The following is a 14,759-nucleotide window of genomic DNA, read 5'->3' as shown; positions in this document are numbered from 1 at the left end:
TGCTACAAAAGGATGGAAAGATAGACCATGCTCTTGGATTGAAAGAATCAATATTGTTGAAATGATCATACTGCTCAAGGCAATCTATAGATTCAATGTAATCCCAATCAAATTACCAATGGCATTTTTCACAGACCTAGAACAAATAATTTCAAAATTTGTATGGAAGCCCACAAGACCCAAAATAGCTAAAGCAACCCTGAGAAAGAAAAACAGAGCTGGAGGAATCAGGCTCCTTGATCTCAGACTATAGTTCAAAGCTACAGTCATCAAAACAGTGTGGTACAGGCACAAAAATAGAGACATAGATCAGTGGAATAGAAGAGAAAACCCTGAAAGAACTGTACAATGTGACTAACTCAAACTGGATCTTTAAAATACTGGTTCATCAGTGAAAACAAATGTACCATACCAATGTGAGACACCAGAGAGGAAATTGTGGGGAGGGAAAGGAACACATAAGAACTCTGTGCTTTCTGCTCAATTTTTCTGAAAAACTAAAACTGCTCTAACATATGGTCTACTTTTTAAAGCTACTGGCCTAGAAGGAATCAGAAGACCTGCATTCTTATGTCTACTTCATTCCCTGACCATATAACCTCTCCTGGTCAAAAAACTCCGTATGTCCTATTTTATCCCACCTGTATCAGCCCAGTGAGGTAGAAAGTGAGGGAGACTGGCCTCCCTAACTGTAGGAAGGATAAAATGAGCCACCGAGGAGTTTCCCTTCACGCCCCAAGTCAAGAATACAAACTGTCACACTTGCACAGGCAGAGCACAGAGAACTGTAACACTGAACATATGAGCGGGTTTTTAATTCCCTGGGACAATGGTATCTTTGTAGAATGTCTTTAATGCCAGGATTCACTGGGAAATATTTTCACCCACTGGAGAAAAATCGGGACTTTGTCAACTCTCTTTGACGATTCTTTCCAAGAAACATCTAAGGCATGTACGTATCAAAGCGGCCACATTCACTGGTGACATTTACCAAATTGAATTCTTTTTAAAATCCCCTCAATCTAAATACACACTGAAAAGGCTCCTACTAAAATTTTCTTTTCTTTTCCCAGATACCTATACATTTGAATTTAGCATCCAGCTAACATACAACCATTCAAGCTCAAAGTCTACTGAATATTTGAATAGAAATAAATCTCTATGAATTTTTAAACTATTAATTTTTACTTCATGCCTCCATTTAACACATCTCAGTTCTAGTATCCATCAAAATCAACAAGCTAATAAAAACATGCTCATAAACACTATTTCTGCAACATTTGCAAGTCAATGTAACTAAACCCAAAATACATAGTTTATGTCAAACATACACTTGATATATTTAAATGTCCTTGCTAGCACTTTTAGCTATATGATTTTAGGAAAGTTAACTTCTCGATTTCCATATTGGCAAAATAGCAGTAATTCTAGTCAAGATAAAGAGTTATGAGATTTAGAAATGATAAGTAACTCATTTGCAATACCCAGTACTGTGGCTGACATATAAGCAGGTAGGCTTATAAATGCTAGCTATTATTTTTACTATTTTAAGTTAGAAAAGATTAACACATAAACTCAAGAATGGCTTAGAATTTATATTAAATGATCATATACCCACTGACCTTCTTATATTCCAAACAAAATGAACCCTACATATTTGCTAAAGTTTATGTAAAAAAAAAAAAATTAAGGAGGGTTTTTTTATTTTTAATTTTTATTTGTTTATTTATTTTGCTTTTTAGGGCCGCACTTGTGGCATATGGAGGTTCCCAGGCTAGGGGTCCAATTGGAGCTACAGCTGCTGGCCTACACCACAGCCACAGCAATGCAGGATCTGAACCACATGTGCGATCTACACGACAGCTCAGGGCAACGCCAGATCCTTAACCCATTGAGCAAGGCCAGGGATTGAACCCATAACCTCATGGTTCCTAGCTGGATTCGTTTCCACTGTGCCATGATGGGAACTCCTAAGGAAGCTTTTTTTTTTTTTTAATAAAGCCAAACAAAAAAATTTATTGAAGTATATTAAAAGATGGGTTTTTCATCACTAATACTTCCAAAACTGATCTGAGTGGGACGGACTGTGAGTTTGGGTTGGTAGATGCAAACTATTACATTTTGATTGGATAGGCAATGAGGTCCTACTGCACAGCACAAGGAACCACATTCAGTCTCTTGGGATAGAACAAGATGGAAGATAATATGAGAAAGGAAGAGAGAGAGAGAGTGTGTGTGTGTGTGTGAATCGTTGGGTCACTCTGCTATATAGCAGAAACTGGCACAACATTGGAAATCAACTATACTTAAAAAGAAAAAAAAGGATCTGAAACCAATCACTTTATTTGCTTTTAGATAACAGATTCACTGCTCTACAGTAATATAAACCACGCCCGGAGGATTCCCAACAAGAATACAGTAGAGTTAAATAGAACATTCCAGGTTTCTAGGTCACACTACTGCTGCATTTCTGAGGTCAAGCAAAACAGCACTGGCTCCATTTCTCTAACAAGGAAGGTCTAACAATGATTAATATTAAAAATTTGTTTCTAATGTTATGTCAACTATACCTCAATTTTTTTTAAATTTTTCTTTTTATGGCCACACCTGCAGCATATGGAAGTTTCCCAGCCAAGGGTAGAATGGGAGTTGCAGGCCGACACAGCCAGAGTAACGCTGAATCCTTAGCCCACTGAGCAAAGCCAGGGATCGAACCAGCATCCTCACAGAGACAACATCCGGTCCTTAACCCGATAAGCCACAATAGAAGCTCCAATTATACCTCAATTTTTTTTGTGTGTGTGTGTGTGTGTATGTCTATTTTTGCCATTTCTAGGGCCGCTCCCACGGAATACGGAGGTTCCCAGGCTAGGGGTCGAATTGGATCCATAGCCACCAGCCTACACCAGAGCCACAGCAATGTAGGATCCAAGCCACGTCTGTGACCCACACCACAGCTCACGGCAATGCCAGATCCTTAATCCACTGAGCAAGGGCAGGGATCGAACCTGCAACCTCATGGTTCCTAGTCAGATTCGTTAACCACTGCACCATGACAGGAACTCCTACCTCAATTTTTTAAAAAAGAAAATAAGCTGTTTCAATACCGTATTTTTTAATGACCACAGACTACGGATTGTTTACAAATTAAAAAGGAAACACTCCTGGTTTCTTGAACCAGAAATTCAACAGAGAAGCTGTTGCATCCTTTTCAGACGCCACCCACAGAGATGACCTGTCTGCTGTGCTGTCCATTCCCGAGGTTTTTCTGGGACCAGCCTCCCTTCCATCCCTCGCCTCTCCCTGTGCCCTGGCCCCCTGCTCTGTCTCCTGGTTTCCTGAGCCGCACTCCCGACTCAGCCCTCCACACTGCTAGCAGTTATCCTCCTGAGGCCGATCCCACTGGTAACATCCTGCCAGGAGCCATGAGAGTTCCCCTCCCTGCCTAGAGAAGACTCCCCAAAGTTGGTGCGAGCCGCGGCCCCCCAGGCTCTTTTCAGTCTGGTCCACGGAGCCCACATCCATCTTCCCAGACCCTCAGCCCAGCCCTAACGTTCGCTAAAGTCTAAAACTGATCATGCACTTCAGCCAAAGTTTCAAAGAAGGTTCTGTGGCTGTACAAGAAGTGCAGCTGTCCTGAGGTTTCCCCTCCTGGTACCCGCACCCTTTCCGGGGGTAAAATCCTATTTGACTGTCAGGACACAGCTTTTCCCAACACCCAACCCAAGCAGAACTGTTTGCTCCCTCTTCTAAGAGAGGAGAAAGTAGGGTGGAAAACATAGCTGAGAAAATTGTATTAAAGGGATAAACAAATATATAAATTGTAAAAAGCCTTATTTGATCACTTACAGAAATAATGACACAGTTCAGCAAACGGACTGCTGCCTGAAATTCCCCTCCGGTCGTAAGCAGAATGAGATCTGTATAAATTACTAAGGGCTGAGAAATGGACACAGATCTTCTTCAAAAGCCGTGGTAAACTAACACCACACTGGAAATCAACCATACTCCCACGCAATTTTTTAAAAAAGAAATTGCCCCCCAAAATAAAATGAACCTAGATTATTAGAATACCCAAAAAGAAAGTCACTGTAGAGAGAGGAGCCCCAGGTAACAGAAGCGTCTGGGTTGCTTTTTAATTCATGTGAAATACCAAACGCTGAAAACCACAATGCTTCTCACTCAATTCATCAGGCTTATGGAGTCAAATAACCTTAGTGAGTTTTATACATTTTTACACTCAGTTGTGGAGCTAAAACAGGAAAGAACACAGTCAACAGTCAACTATATTCCAATATACATGTATTTTTTAATTAGTCAGGTTCCAGCAAACTTAGATACTGGGATTCCAGAAAACGCCAATCCTCTGTTAGACATGGGTTTAAAAGGGTTTGTCTTTCTTCTAAAAAAGATTTACTAGGAAGATTTGTGCCACTTTTTGGGGGAAAAAAAAATTACAGAAACAAGAAGCTTGTTGGTGCTGTTTTCCTCCATGAAATCTTAGCTATTTCAATTTTGAGATTTTTTTTTTTTTACAACTACTATGTCTTCCTTGATACTTTCCAACTCTGTGAATTAAAGAAAAACGTTTAACCTTTTTTTTTTTTTTTTGCTTCATTTTCTCTCTGTAAAATACGGGATAATAACAGTATTTCAAAATGTTATAGTGAAGATTAAATGAGTTATATAACATTTACTTAAATCAGAGCTTGAGAGAAAGGAAATAAAATCTGAATATTAATGATCAAAAAAAAAGGAACATGGGACAGCCCAGATATTCCATCTTTTGTGTCCCCTCTGCAACTTTCAAAGTTCTTCCAATCCCAGTCTCATGAACAGGCTCAGTTCAAGCTCTCCAGCTCCCAAAGACCCAGGCTCCTAGACCCAAAGGCAGAAACATACAAACGCCTCTGCCTGGCTGCAGAATAACATTAGAACATTGAGTTCTTCTCACCACCTTGACTTACAAATCACTTATTACTTGAAATCATCATTAAGCCAGAAAAACAAGTACCTTTACATTACTCCAATAAAAAGTCTGAAAAAGCATATAGCTTGTCGGGGTCAGTGTACTGTACAGAAGAAATTGACACCACACTGTAAATCAACGGTACTCTAATAAAAATAATTTTTAAAAAAATCAGAAAGTTTGTTTTAAAATACAGCTCTCTAGGCCCCACTTCAAAAGATTCTGAATTAGAACTGGCTGAGGGCTGGGCAAAAGCATTTTTAGTCTCCACTGGTGATTCTGATGTACTGTCCTGTTTAGGAACTTCTGCTATGGAACATTATTTACATTTTATATGATAAATAGGCTACCCTATTGTATTAAGGTGACACTCATTTTGATTTTTATTCCTAAATAAAAATGTCTTCCTCAACTCTAAAAATTTTGTTTTAATTTTTCTGAATTTAACAAAAGTAAAGAAAAAAGTATACAGCTTTTTTTGAAATTCTTAACTAAACTGAGTTGACTAACTTGTTGGAAAAACTGTACAAGGCTCAATCAGGACAGCAACAACAACACGACAAAGACTAAAGTAGCATGAGTGTGATATTTTGGGTTCAAAGTTAAATTCACCAAGAGTATCTAATAACTGGTGACATTCCTGAACTGATATGTGTTTCTTATGCTGTAAGGCAATGAACAAATTCCTCAGTCAATTTAAACCCTAATTATTTGGTATCAATTACTTTTCAAATCCATGTAATAATAACACTATAAAATACTCAACTATGTCATCTGGAAAATCCTTGGACTCTCAGCTATTCTCTCCGACTACAGTGAAGTCAAATACGTGTTATGGTTATTAACGTGTCCAGACTTTAGGTTTCCAATTTCAGGACAGACATTGCCGGTTGCAAACGCAATATCCATTCTCTCTTCTTCTTTTTTTTTTTTTTTTGGTCTTTTTGCCTTTTCTAGGGCTTCACCTTCAGCATATGGAAGTTTCCAGGCTAGGGGTCCAATCGGAGCTGTAGCTGCCGGCCTACACCACAGCCACAGCAACTCGGGATCCGAGCTGCGTCTGCAACCTACACCACAGCTCACGGCAATGCTGTATCCTTAACCCACTGAGCAAGGCCAGGGATCGAACCCGCAACCTCATGGTTCCTAGATGGATTCGTTAACCACTGAGCCACGACAGGAACTCCAATTCTCTCCTTATTCTTTACCAACAGAACTTCAATTCTGTTCAGGAACTAAATGAGGCCAGCTGAAATGTATGTATTTTCCTAGTCTACCTTGCAGACAGCAGTGGCCCCTGTAACAGTTTTGGCCAGTGAAATATAAGCTAAAAGTGCTCAGTGGGCTTCTAAAAAAAGCTCTTCAAAAGGAGGCAGAATCAACCAGTCTGCATCTTTGGATCTTTGTCCTTGCACTTCCTCTTCTTCCCGTGTGGAAATGAAATGCAAAGGGTGGAAGAGCAGCAGCCATCTTGTAATGAGAGAATGACCATATGATGTACCACAAGTGGCAGAGAAGAAATAATAGGAGTCTGGATCCTACCGCCAAATTGAGGTGCCCTACAGCCTGGCCGTCCTAGCTGGGGCCTCTCAGTCCCCAAGGAAAAAAAAGCACACTTTTTACTGGAGCGATGTGAAGATGCTTACTCTTCTGGCTTAATGATGATTTCGGGTAATGAGGGATAGGACATCATCTGTTTTCGGCTCCAAACAGCCCAACACAATCTTAACTAACACTCATTACCGGATTAAGCCTATTTCATTTTTTAAGAGCAAAGAGAAAGCCCAGACCAATGTTGTTATAACTAGCTACAATGTAACACTATCACGATGGAGCCCAGTTAAAGGTCACTTGTTATACAACTGACCATGAAGCCACATGAGCAGATGAAACCTGAAATCAAGTTTCTGCAGAATCTCAAAGCCAGCTGAAAACCACTCCGTACCAAAGGGACAAAGTTCCCAGAAACCTTTACACTCCAGCTTTCAATTCAACTGGCATCAAGGTTAGTTTACACAGCAAAAAGGCAAGATTTTGACCATTCACATATACACCAGTAGGCCATAAAACTGAACTGAAAATGACCACTACGGCTGGAACAGTTCTCATTTCCTTCTGTCACCAAGCCCATGAGTAGAATCACACTGTCCTGATGAGAGGAGAAAAAGCATTTACTCAGCGTTTCCGTGGAAAACCGAACATGATGCCTTTTTTCTTAACTGAAGAGGGTTCTTAGTCATATATACATATATATGCAGTTATTGATAAATAAGAAATCTGCCACTCAGCTTTCATAAAGAATAATAATGAAACACTTTTTACAGTTGTCTGGGGATAACCAATACATTTCCAGATCACTGGAAAAATACCCATTCTCTTGGACCAAAATAACATCCCTTCCTTGTCAATTAAGTCTAAAATGTATAGAACAGAATTTCTTGGGTTCACATTAGTGATCTCATTTTCACACTTAACATCATCAATTTTATTTTTTTAATACTCTCTTTCCTTTTCTTTTTTTGGCTACACACCCACAGCATGCAGAAGTTCCTGGGCCAGGCATCGATCCCTCATCACCGCAGTGACAATGCTTTTCTGTTTCCATACAAATTTTTTAAGTATTTTTTCTACTTCTATGAGAAACGCCATCAGTATTTTGGTAGGGGCTACAGTGATCCTTAACTCACTGAACCACCAGGGAATTACAACATCAATTTTTTTTTTGTCTTTTTTTTTTTTTTGCCTTTTCTAGGGCTGCTCCTGCGGCATATGGAGGTTCCCAGGCTAGGGGTCGAATCGGAGCCATAGCCGCCAGCCTATGCCAGAGCCACAGAAACTCAGGATCCGAGCCACCTCTGCGACCTACACTACAGCTCACGGCAACGTTGGATCCTTAACCCACTGAGCAAGGGCAGGGATCAAATCCGCAATCTCATGTTTCCTAGTCGGATTCGTTAACCACTGCGCCATGACGGGAACTCCCCCAATTTTTTAAAGTAACAATGTATTGAGGAGTTCTGGTGTTGTCACTGCTGCGGCTCAGGTCGCTGCACTGCTGTGGTGTGGGTTTGATCCCTGGCCCAGAAACTTCTGGGATGGCCGTGGGTGTGGCCAAAAATAAATAAATTAATTAAATTAAAATTTTTTAAAAACAAGAAAGAATGCGTTGAGAAAACAAAATCTTACAATGATAGGCTCAGACAGCAGAATTTCAGGTTATAATGATAGCCAATTAATGTTAATAATATAATAACATATAATAATTATAGAAACAGTGTGTATGTTAGTTTTCTTATATTGACAGGAAAGACAAGAGGGATGTCCTGTATCTTTTATGCTAAGCTACTAAAAATGATTTACAGTCCATGATAAATATGCCGGATAATTCATGACAGACATCAAAGAAAGTCAGTGACAAGGGCAATTTCTAGCATAAACCATAATAAAGAAATATCTCTTATTTGTAAATAAATGCTTTTATTCCTGCTGACGGTGGTAAGCTGCAAAGTAATGTGATTTTTTTTTTTTTTTAGTCCAGTGCCTGGACTATCCTGGTAACAAGTATGTTTTAGAAGGAAGGAGTCTGGAATATAAATCAGAACACTGCAGTCTTCTTTGCAGCAAATAACTCGCTGTGTTCTTCTCATTCAGCAAACCAGTTGCCTATGTTCACTCAGAAGTAAAAGACCAAAGCAAGACACCAGAATAGACCACACCATAAATAATTAGGGTTCACTCGCTCTCCAATATGCTTGTTTCTCTACAGAAGGTGAGGTCTGAAGTCCTTCCAAAGCCATGCGAGGACCAAGCCTAAGGAACTCTCAACTTCGACCCCCAATATTCAGAACAGCTAACAGTATAGATCACTGGAATTCGACATTTCTGTTGACAGACAGACTGAATTTGGTCCAGCTGACCCCACCACTTACACATTCAACAGCTGGGGCACAGGATCACTCGGCAACCTGATCATACTCCAGCCAAATGCCGAGTCATCCTGTAACCAGGGGACTTTGTCAGAAATGAAAATCAGAACAAGCTCTTAAGTTCAAATAGGAACATACAACGTTCCCAACAATGCATGATTTCAGAAAGTGGAACAACTGTACTTTGAAAGTTGAGTGAACTGACACTCCCCATTCAAAGCCTACAATTCTTTTCGGATTAGATCAGCCCCGCAGCAAGGCATCAGGATAAGCGCCCTAGTGAAGTCATCGCACTGGATACTGATGGGAAGTCACAACCGGCTTCAAAACACACAGGGAAACAATGAGTTTTCCAGGTCTCCAGCATTTCACGTAATACACTGGCCAAAACGCTTACTCTCCTTTCCAAGACCAGATGAAGCACAGCACATCGATAGAGCCCAGGACAAACTGATGACCTAAGCATTTTCCAACCACAAAGACAATGCAGCAAAAGTGAAGTTTTCACTTTTTCAGTGAAACTGGGGACCCTATGTTTGAAAAAGTCTCCATGTCAGTGTGATACTGATCACTAGGTTTTATTTAAAATGAGGTGCAGTGAGAACCGCAATGGCCTGCCTATCGTTAATTTCCTTTTCTTTCCAAAGGCAAAGAAAAACCACCTTTTAAATAACTGTACACAGTCTGCTTCTTCAAGGCAGGTCAAATCAGCACTTTGGTTATTTCTGTTTTTAAAGTCACTTGAAATCACCCACATGTCATGGAGGTAAAACTTGATGGGATAAAAATTCATACGGCTTTTTTTTTTTTTTTTTCTTCTGAGAGTAAAAACATTCGGCCTTTTCTCTTTCTGAAATTTTTCATGGCCTTTTTTCTTTCTGAAATCTTTTATGTTTTTCTTTCTTTCTCAAAGAGCACATGTGAACATCTTCAAGAAGGTTTATTAGTATACTGCGATATTTCTCATTTTCAAAGTTCTGGGACAACGGATGAAGAACCTTATTTTTAAATGGAAGGACAGATGTAAACATGAGCGTATTGCGACTGTACACATACAGATACTACAAATGGGCTTTAACCTAAAATATCGCTGCACTTGCTCGGTGGCAGCATTATACACAATAGAGTCTTGGCACAAAGGAATTCTGATGGTGCTGTTTACAGAATTCTACACGGAGTAAAAGAATGTCAACAACAAAACATGTTCCAGAAGGAGATGAAACATATACGCGGGTCGATTTTGAGCTTTTGGGGGTCTTGTACTGTCATTACTCACTTCAGGATGCTGTATTTTTACTTTCTACTAATAGAAAACTATTAATACGTGCACTTTAACCACAAAATCCCCATCCAACTGAATGAAACTGAGTTTCTTAAAACCAAAGCAAATATCCAAAAGATGCAAAACCACTTGAACGCAACCATGCAACTATTCACCATTACTATATATATATTAAGGCTCTTGAGCTATCCCTGGGTGTGGATCCTAAGAAGCCACAGTAAGGAGACCTTCTGCTACACACTGAAAAATAATTTCCAGAGACAAAAAAGACCCTTTCACATGAGAAGGTGCCCTTTATCTAACGCTGTATTTAATTATAAAGCCAAAGTAAACATAATACTAAAATATCAATATTTACCAGGTTGGCATAGAATTTCCCCCACATAAAGGACAGGCAGAAAGACATGTCAAAATGTACTCCTTTACATTTAAATTCACAAAGGACTCGCTGACGAAAGTCATTCATCACACCATCCAATATTATTTATGATACGTAAAAATAGATATATAGTCACATACCATAAACTTTTTTTCAAATAAAACCATTTTAAGAAAAACGATTTGGTGGTCGTCTCAGTTATTTATTTTAGAACTCAAGAACCTTTTTTTATAGGGTTAACCAATACCCCACACCAAGCAAGAGCAGCAATGCCTTAGTAATCCCATGGCGAATTCATCCGTACCCACCCTCCCAGGAAGAATTATGATGAAGCTTAGTGCTTAAGAGCTTTTGCAAGGGAGAGAAAACGCAACGTGCTTCTTGGAAACCAAACCCCTCCCCCCCACACCGCCCATCCTAGGGCGTCTCCAGGCCGTCGCCCACCTCACCACCCTCCCTGCGAGGAGATACTGAACCCCATCCAAAAAAGACATGGTCCATTCCCAAGACTGGTCCAGACACCTGTTATTTGTGCCCAAGCAGCGGTGGCCCGGTTTCAGCCAAAGGGTCACCCCGCCGGTCCCTGCCAAGCCCTGCCGCCCGAGCGCGGGGGACTACATACCTTTATACCTCTCCAGGACATCCTCGTAGGCCTGGAGGTACTCCTGCTCCTCCACGTACAGGTAAGCGGCTGGGGAGAGGTACCCCGCCATGTCCAAGTTTATCTAAGCGATGACTAGCCGACTCCCCTCTCCCGATCGAACCCGATAGGATCGCAATCAGCAAGACGCAGGCTTGGGAGCGGAAACGCGGAAACAGGTCAGGCTGGGGCGCAGAGCGGGGCGCAGAGCCGGGGGGGGGTGCGCAGAGTGGGGGACGCAGAGCCGGGGCCGTGGGGGAGGCAGAGCCCGGAACCCGCCGGGGAGACGCCCAGGCCCCCTGGCGGGCAGCGGGTGCGGGGCCGCCCGGCCCCCGGGAGCCGTAGTCCCTCTCGGGTTTCAGCAGCGGCCAATCTCGGCTAACCCGGGGGAGGCGACCGGCAGCGCCACGCCGCGCGGAGGAGCCTGGAGCCGGGCAGGGGCAGGCGGGGGACCGCGGGCGCCGGGACCCTCGGAGACCGTGGCGGCCGCCACCCTGGCCCTGCGGTGGGCGCCTGCTCGGGGCCGGGAGGACGCGCGCGCTGCCACCGCCCGGGATGCTGCGCGGCGCATCTGCAGCATTTCCTGGCCGCCGCGCCGCAGACACTCGCCCGCACCCCGGGGAGAGGGAGGGAGGGAAGGAGGGAGGGCGGAGAGAGGGAAGGAGGGCGGGCGGAAGGGAGGGGGCGAGGCTCGCGGTCAGCGCCCCGGCTGGCTCGGCTCCGACCCACGCCGCCCTGCCCCTCCCGCAGGCAACGCCGCGGCGTCGGGCCCCCTCCCCGGCCGGCCCACCGGGTCCAGCGCGCGGCCAAGCCCGCCCACCCCGGACGCTGGCCGGCCCGCCCGGATCCCAGGGGCGAGGTTGCTATTTGGGACCCACAACAGGTGCCTGGGAAACAAAGCCGCGGATCGCCGGCCCCGGCGCACGCAGCCCCCGCGGGGCTCGGGAAAGAAGAGGACCCAGCTGGTGGCACCGAAGGGCCAGGTCCCGGCGGCAGCGTGGGCAGAGGGCCGGGGGTCCGCCCCCGGGCGCATCTGGGAGTAGGGGGTGGGGGGGCTCTGCAGGTGGCCCCGCACAGCAGGGCTCGACAGCCTGGGGGCGCCTGCGCCTGCGCGCCCCGCGGCCCGGGGACCAGCCGGCGGTCCCTCCCTTCCGCCCCCCAGAGCCGGCCGGCGCATTTGCCGCGGCGCTCGGGGAAGTCGGCCACCGCCGGTGTGGACCCACCGCAGCCCGGCGCACTGTGCCTCCTCCTTGCCCCCGCCCGTCTCCCTCCCATTTTTCACGCCGCACAGCACTGATATCCGCTGAATGTGAGTAACACGGGTGCAGTTCCTCTCGCGCTGACATATCATATACTAAAGTGGTGCGTTAAGGGGCCACTGGAGGAACCCGGCGGTAGCCAGACCCGTAACCGGGTGTGTTGGTGAGTACTGACGAGGTCAGGCGGCCCTGGATGCGACACGGCCAAATCACTTATCCTCTTTTCATCAGTAAAATGAGGTGAGAATAGTGCCTACCTCATAAAGCTGTGATACTGAGCAGTTCTATAAGTGTTGGCTGTTATTATTATTAGATGAACCAGCTCATTACTGACCTCCGTTTTATGACAGCTTCACCTCGGCCCACATCTTCCCTCCCTATTGCTTCCTTTCATAAGTACTGACCTTTTGTCCTTGATGATTCTTTTTTTCTTTTTCAATGTTGAAAATCTGGACCGTCTTCCATTAACTGTTAGATGGGAATGTATACAGTTTTTTGTTTGGGCCACACCCGCAGCATGTGGAAGTTCCCAGCCAGGAATCAAACCTGGGCACAGCAGTGACCCAAGCCACAGCAGTGATAATGCTGAATCCCTAACTGCTAAGCCACCAGGGAACTCCCCAAACTGTATATTCTTGAATAAAACTCGCTTGAGGTAGAACTGGAAAGCTTTACTTATCAGGAATTGGCCTATTGTTGTTACTCCAAACAAAGCAATACCATGCTTCTTTTTCTCTCCTGACCACACTGACTGGCTTACAAGCTGAGTTTGAGCCGACATCCCGCTCAGCCTTTATAGGATCCCCAGAGTTTTCTTGCAATTTGGCACACATGTATATGCACGTTATTCAGTTTATGGAGTAACAAACATGGACCATAGAGGACACCTTCTCGAAGTCAAAGTGTTAGCAGTTTGATCCCTAAGGGTCACTCCACATACAGACCACACATGTCCCCAAAGAAAGATCTCTCAAACCGGTCTCCCTCACAGTGAGTAGGTCACTGAGGGCAGACTCTGAGCCTTCATCACAAATTGATACCCAGTAGCAGCCAGTTTTGTAAATATAATCGTGGCACACTTACATGATTTTAACTGTCCTATAAGGAACCAGTCAAAATAAACAAGCAACATTTAGGGTTGTGGTTAGAAGTTTGTTGTTCCCATTATGGCGCAGTGGAAACGAATCCAACTAGGAACCATGAGGTTGGGGGTTCGATCCCTGGCCTTGCTCAGGGGGTTAAGGATCCGGCATTGCTGTGAGCTGTGGTGTAGGTCCCAGACGCAGCTCAGATCTGGCGTTGTTGTGGCTGCGGCGTAGGCCGGCGGCTACAGCTCCGATTAGACCCCTAGCCTGGGAACCTCCAGATGGCTACAGCTCCGATTAGACCCCTAGCCTGGGAACCTCCAGATGCCGCAGGTGCGGCCCTAAAAAGACAGAAAAAAAATAAAATTAAAAAAAAAAATCTTACAGGCTTTCCCCCATGTGTTCTTGGAATGATAATCAGGGATTGATATGCCAATAATCATAGTGTATTCCACTACGGAAATTCCAGAAGCACAGCAGTTAAGAGCGTGGCCTCTGGGATCTAAACTGCCTGAATTCAGATCCTCATTCTACTTCTTGCTATGACTATGGGAAGTGTCCCTCCTCTCTCAGCAGATTTCTGGACTGAAAAATATAGAAAATAATAGTACCTTCTTCACAGGGTTGTTGGGAAGCCCAAATAAGATAATGTATTTGGTGCCAATGAGGGCATCTGGCCATCAGTCAACTATCGTTTACAAAGTATTTTCCATGTGCCAAGGAATGTATAAAACGTTTTGCATTTACTACTTTATGTAATCACCAAAACCATGACCCTCTGAGAGAGAAAAATGAAGCTGAGAATTGTTCAGTAAATTGTGCAAGAGAACACAACTGGTGGAGTTCCCGTTGTGGCTCAGCAATAATGAACCCAACTAGTATTCATGAGGATGTGGGTTTGCTCCCTGGCCTCAATCAGTGGGTTAAGCATCCGGCATTGCCGTGAGCTATGGTAGGTGGTAGGTGGCAGACGCGGCTCTGATCCCGAGCTGCTGTGGCGGTGGTGTAGGCTGGCAGCTGTAGCTCTTATTTAACCCCTAGCCTGGGAACTTCCATATGCTGCATGTGCAGCCCTGGAAAGCCCGGGGGGAGAAAGAAAGAAAGAAAGAAAAACAGAAAACACAACTGGTTAGTGATAGAGCGGGAATGAAAGTCCCAAGTCTGACACTGCTAAGATCCTTCAAGTCTGACTCCAAGGAATTCACATGGAACAAATATC

The 14,759-nt window shown here is 44.1% G+C and overlaps 1 protein-coding gene across 25 annotated transcripts in view; it reads right to left on the bottom strand.

Annotated features, from left to right (window-relative positions):
• Positions 1-14,759, bottom strand: part of DST (dystonin) — a 487,727-nt gene that overhangs the window by 368,209 nt on the left and 104,759 nt on the right. For 3 of the 25 annotated variants that reach the window (XM_005665867.2, XM_005665875.2, XM_021098587.1), the window contains exon 1: positions 11,179-11,269. The exons of 20 other annotated variants lie outside the window; for them this stretch is intronic. In XM_005665867.2, the coding sequence (XP_005665924.1) occupies positions 11,179-11,269 (91 nt within the window). Of the gene's footprint in view, positions 1-11,178; positions 11,828-14,759 lie in introns of those variants that run through there. 2 more of the 25 variants (XM_013977756.2, XM_021098580.1) reach the window with 2 other exon arrangements.

This window comes from Sus scrofa, chromosome 7 (genome assembly GCF_000003025.6).
Source record: "Sus scrofa isolate TJ Tabasco breed Duroc chromosome 7, Sscrofa11.1, whole genome shotgun sequence".
In the NCBI taxonomy this organism is placed as follows: Eukaryota; Metazoa; Chordata; class Mammalia; order Artiodactyla; family Suidae; genus Sus; species Sus scrofa.
The sequence above is the reverse complement of the archived record's forward strand: the minus strand, read 5'-3'. Positions and strand labels throughout refer to the sequence as shown.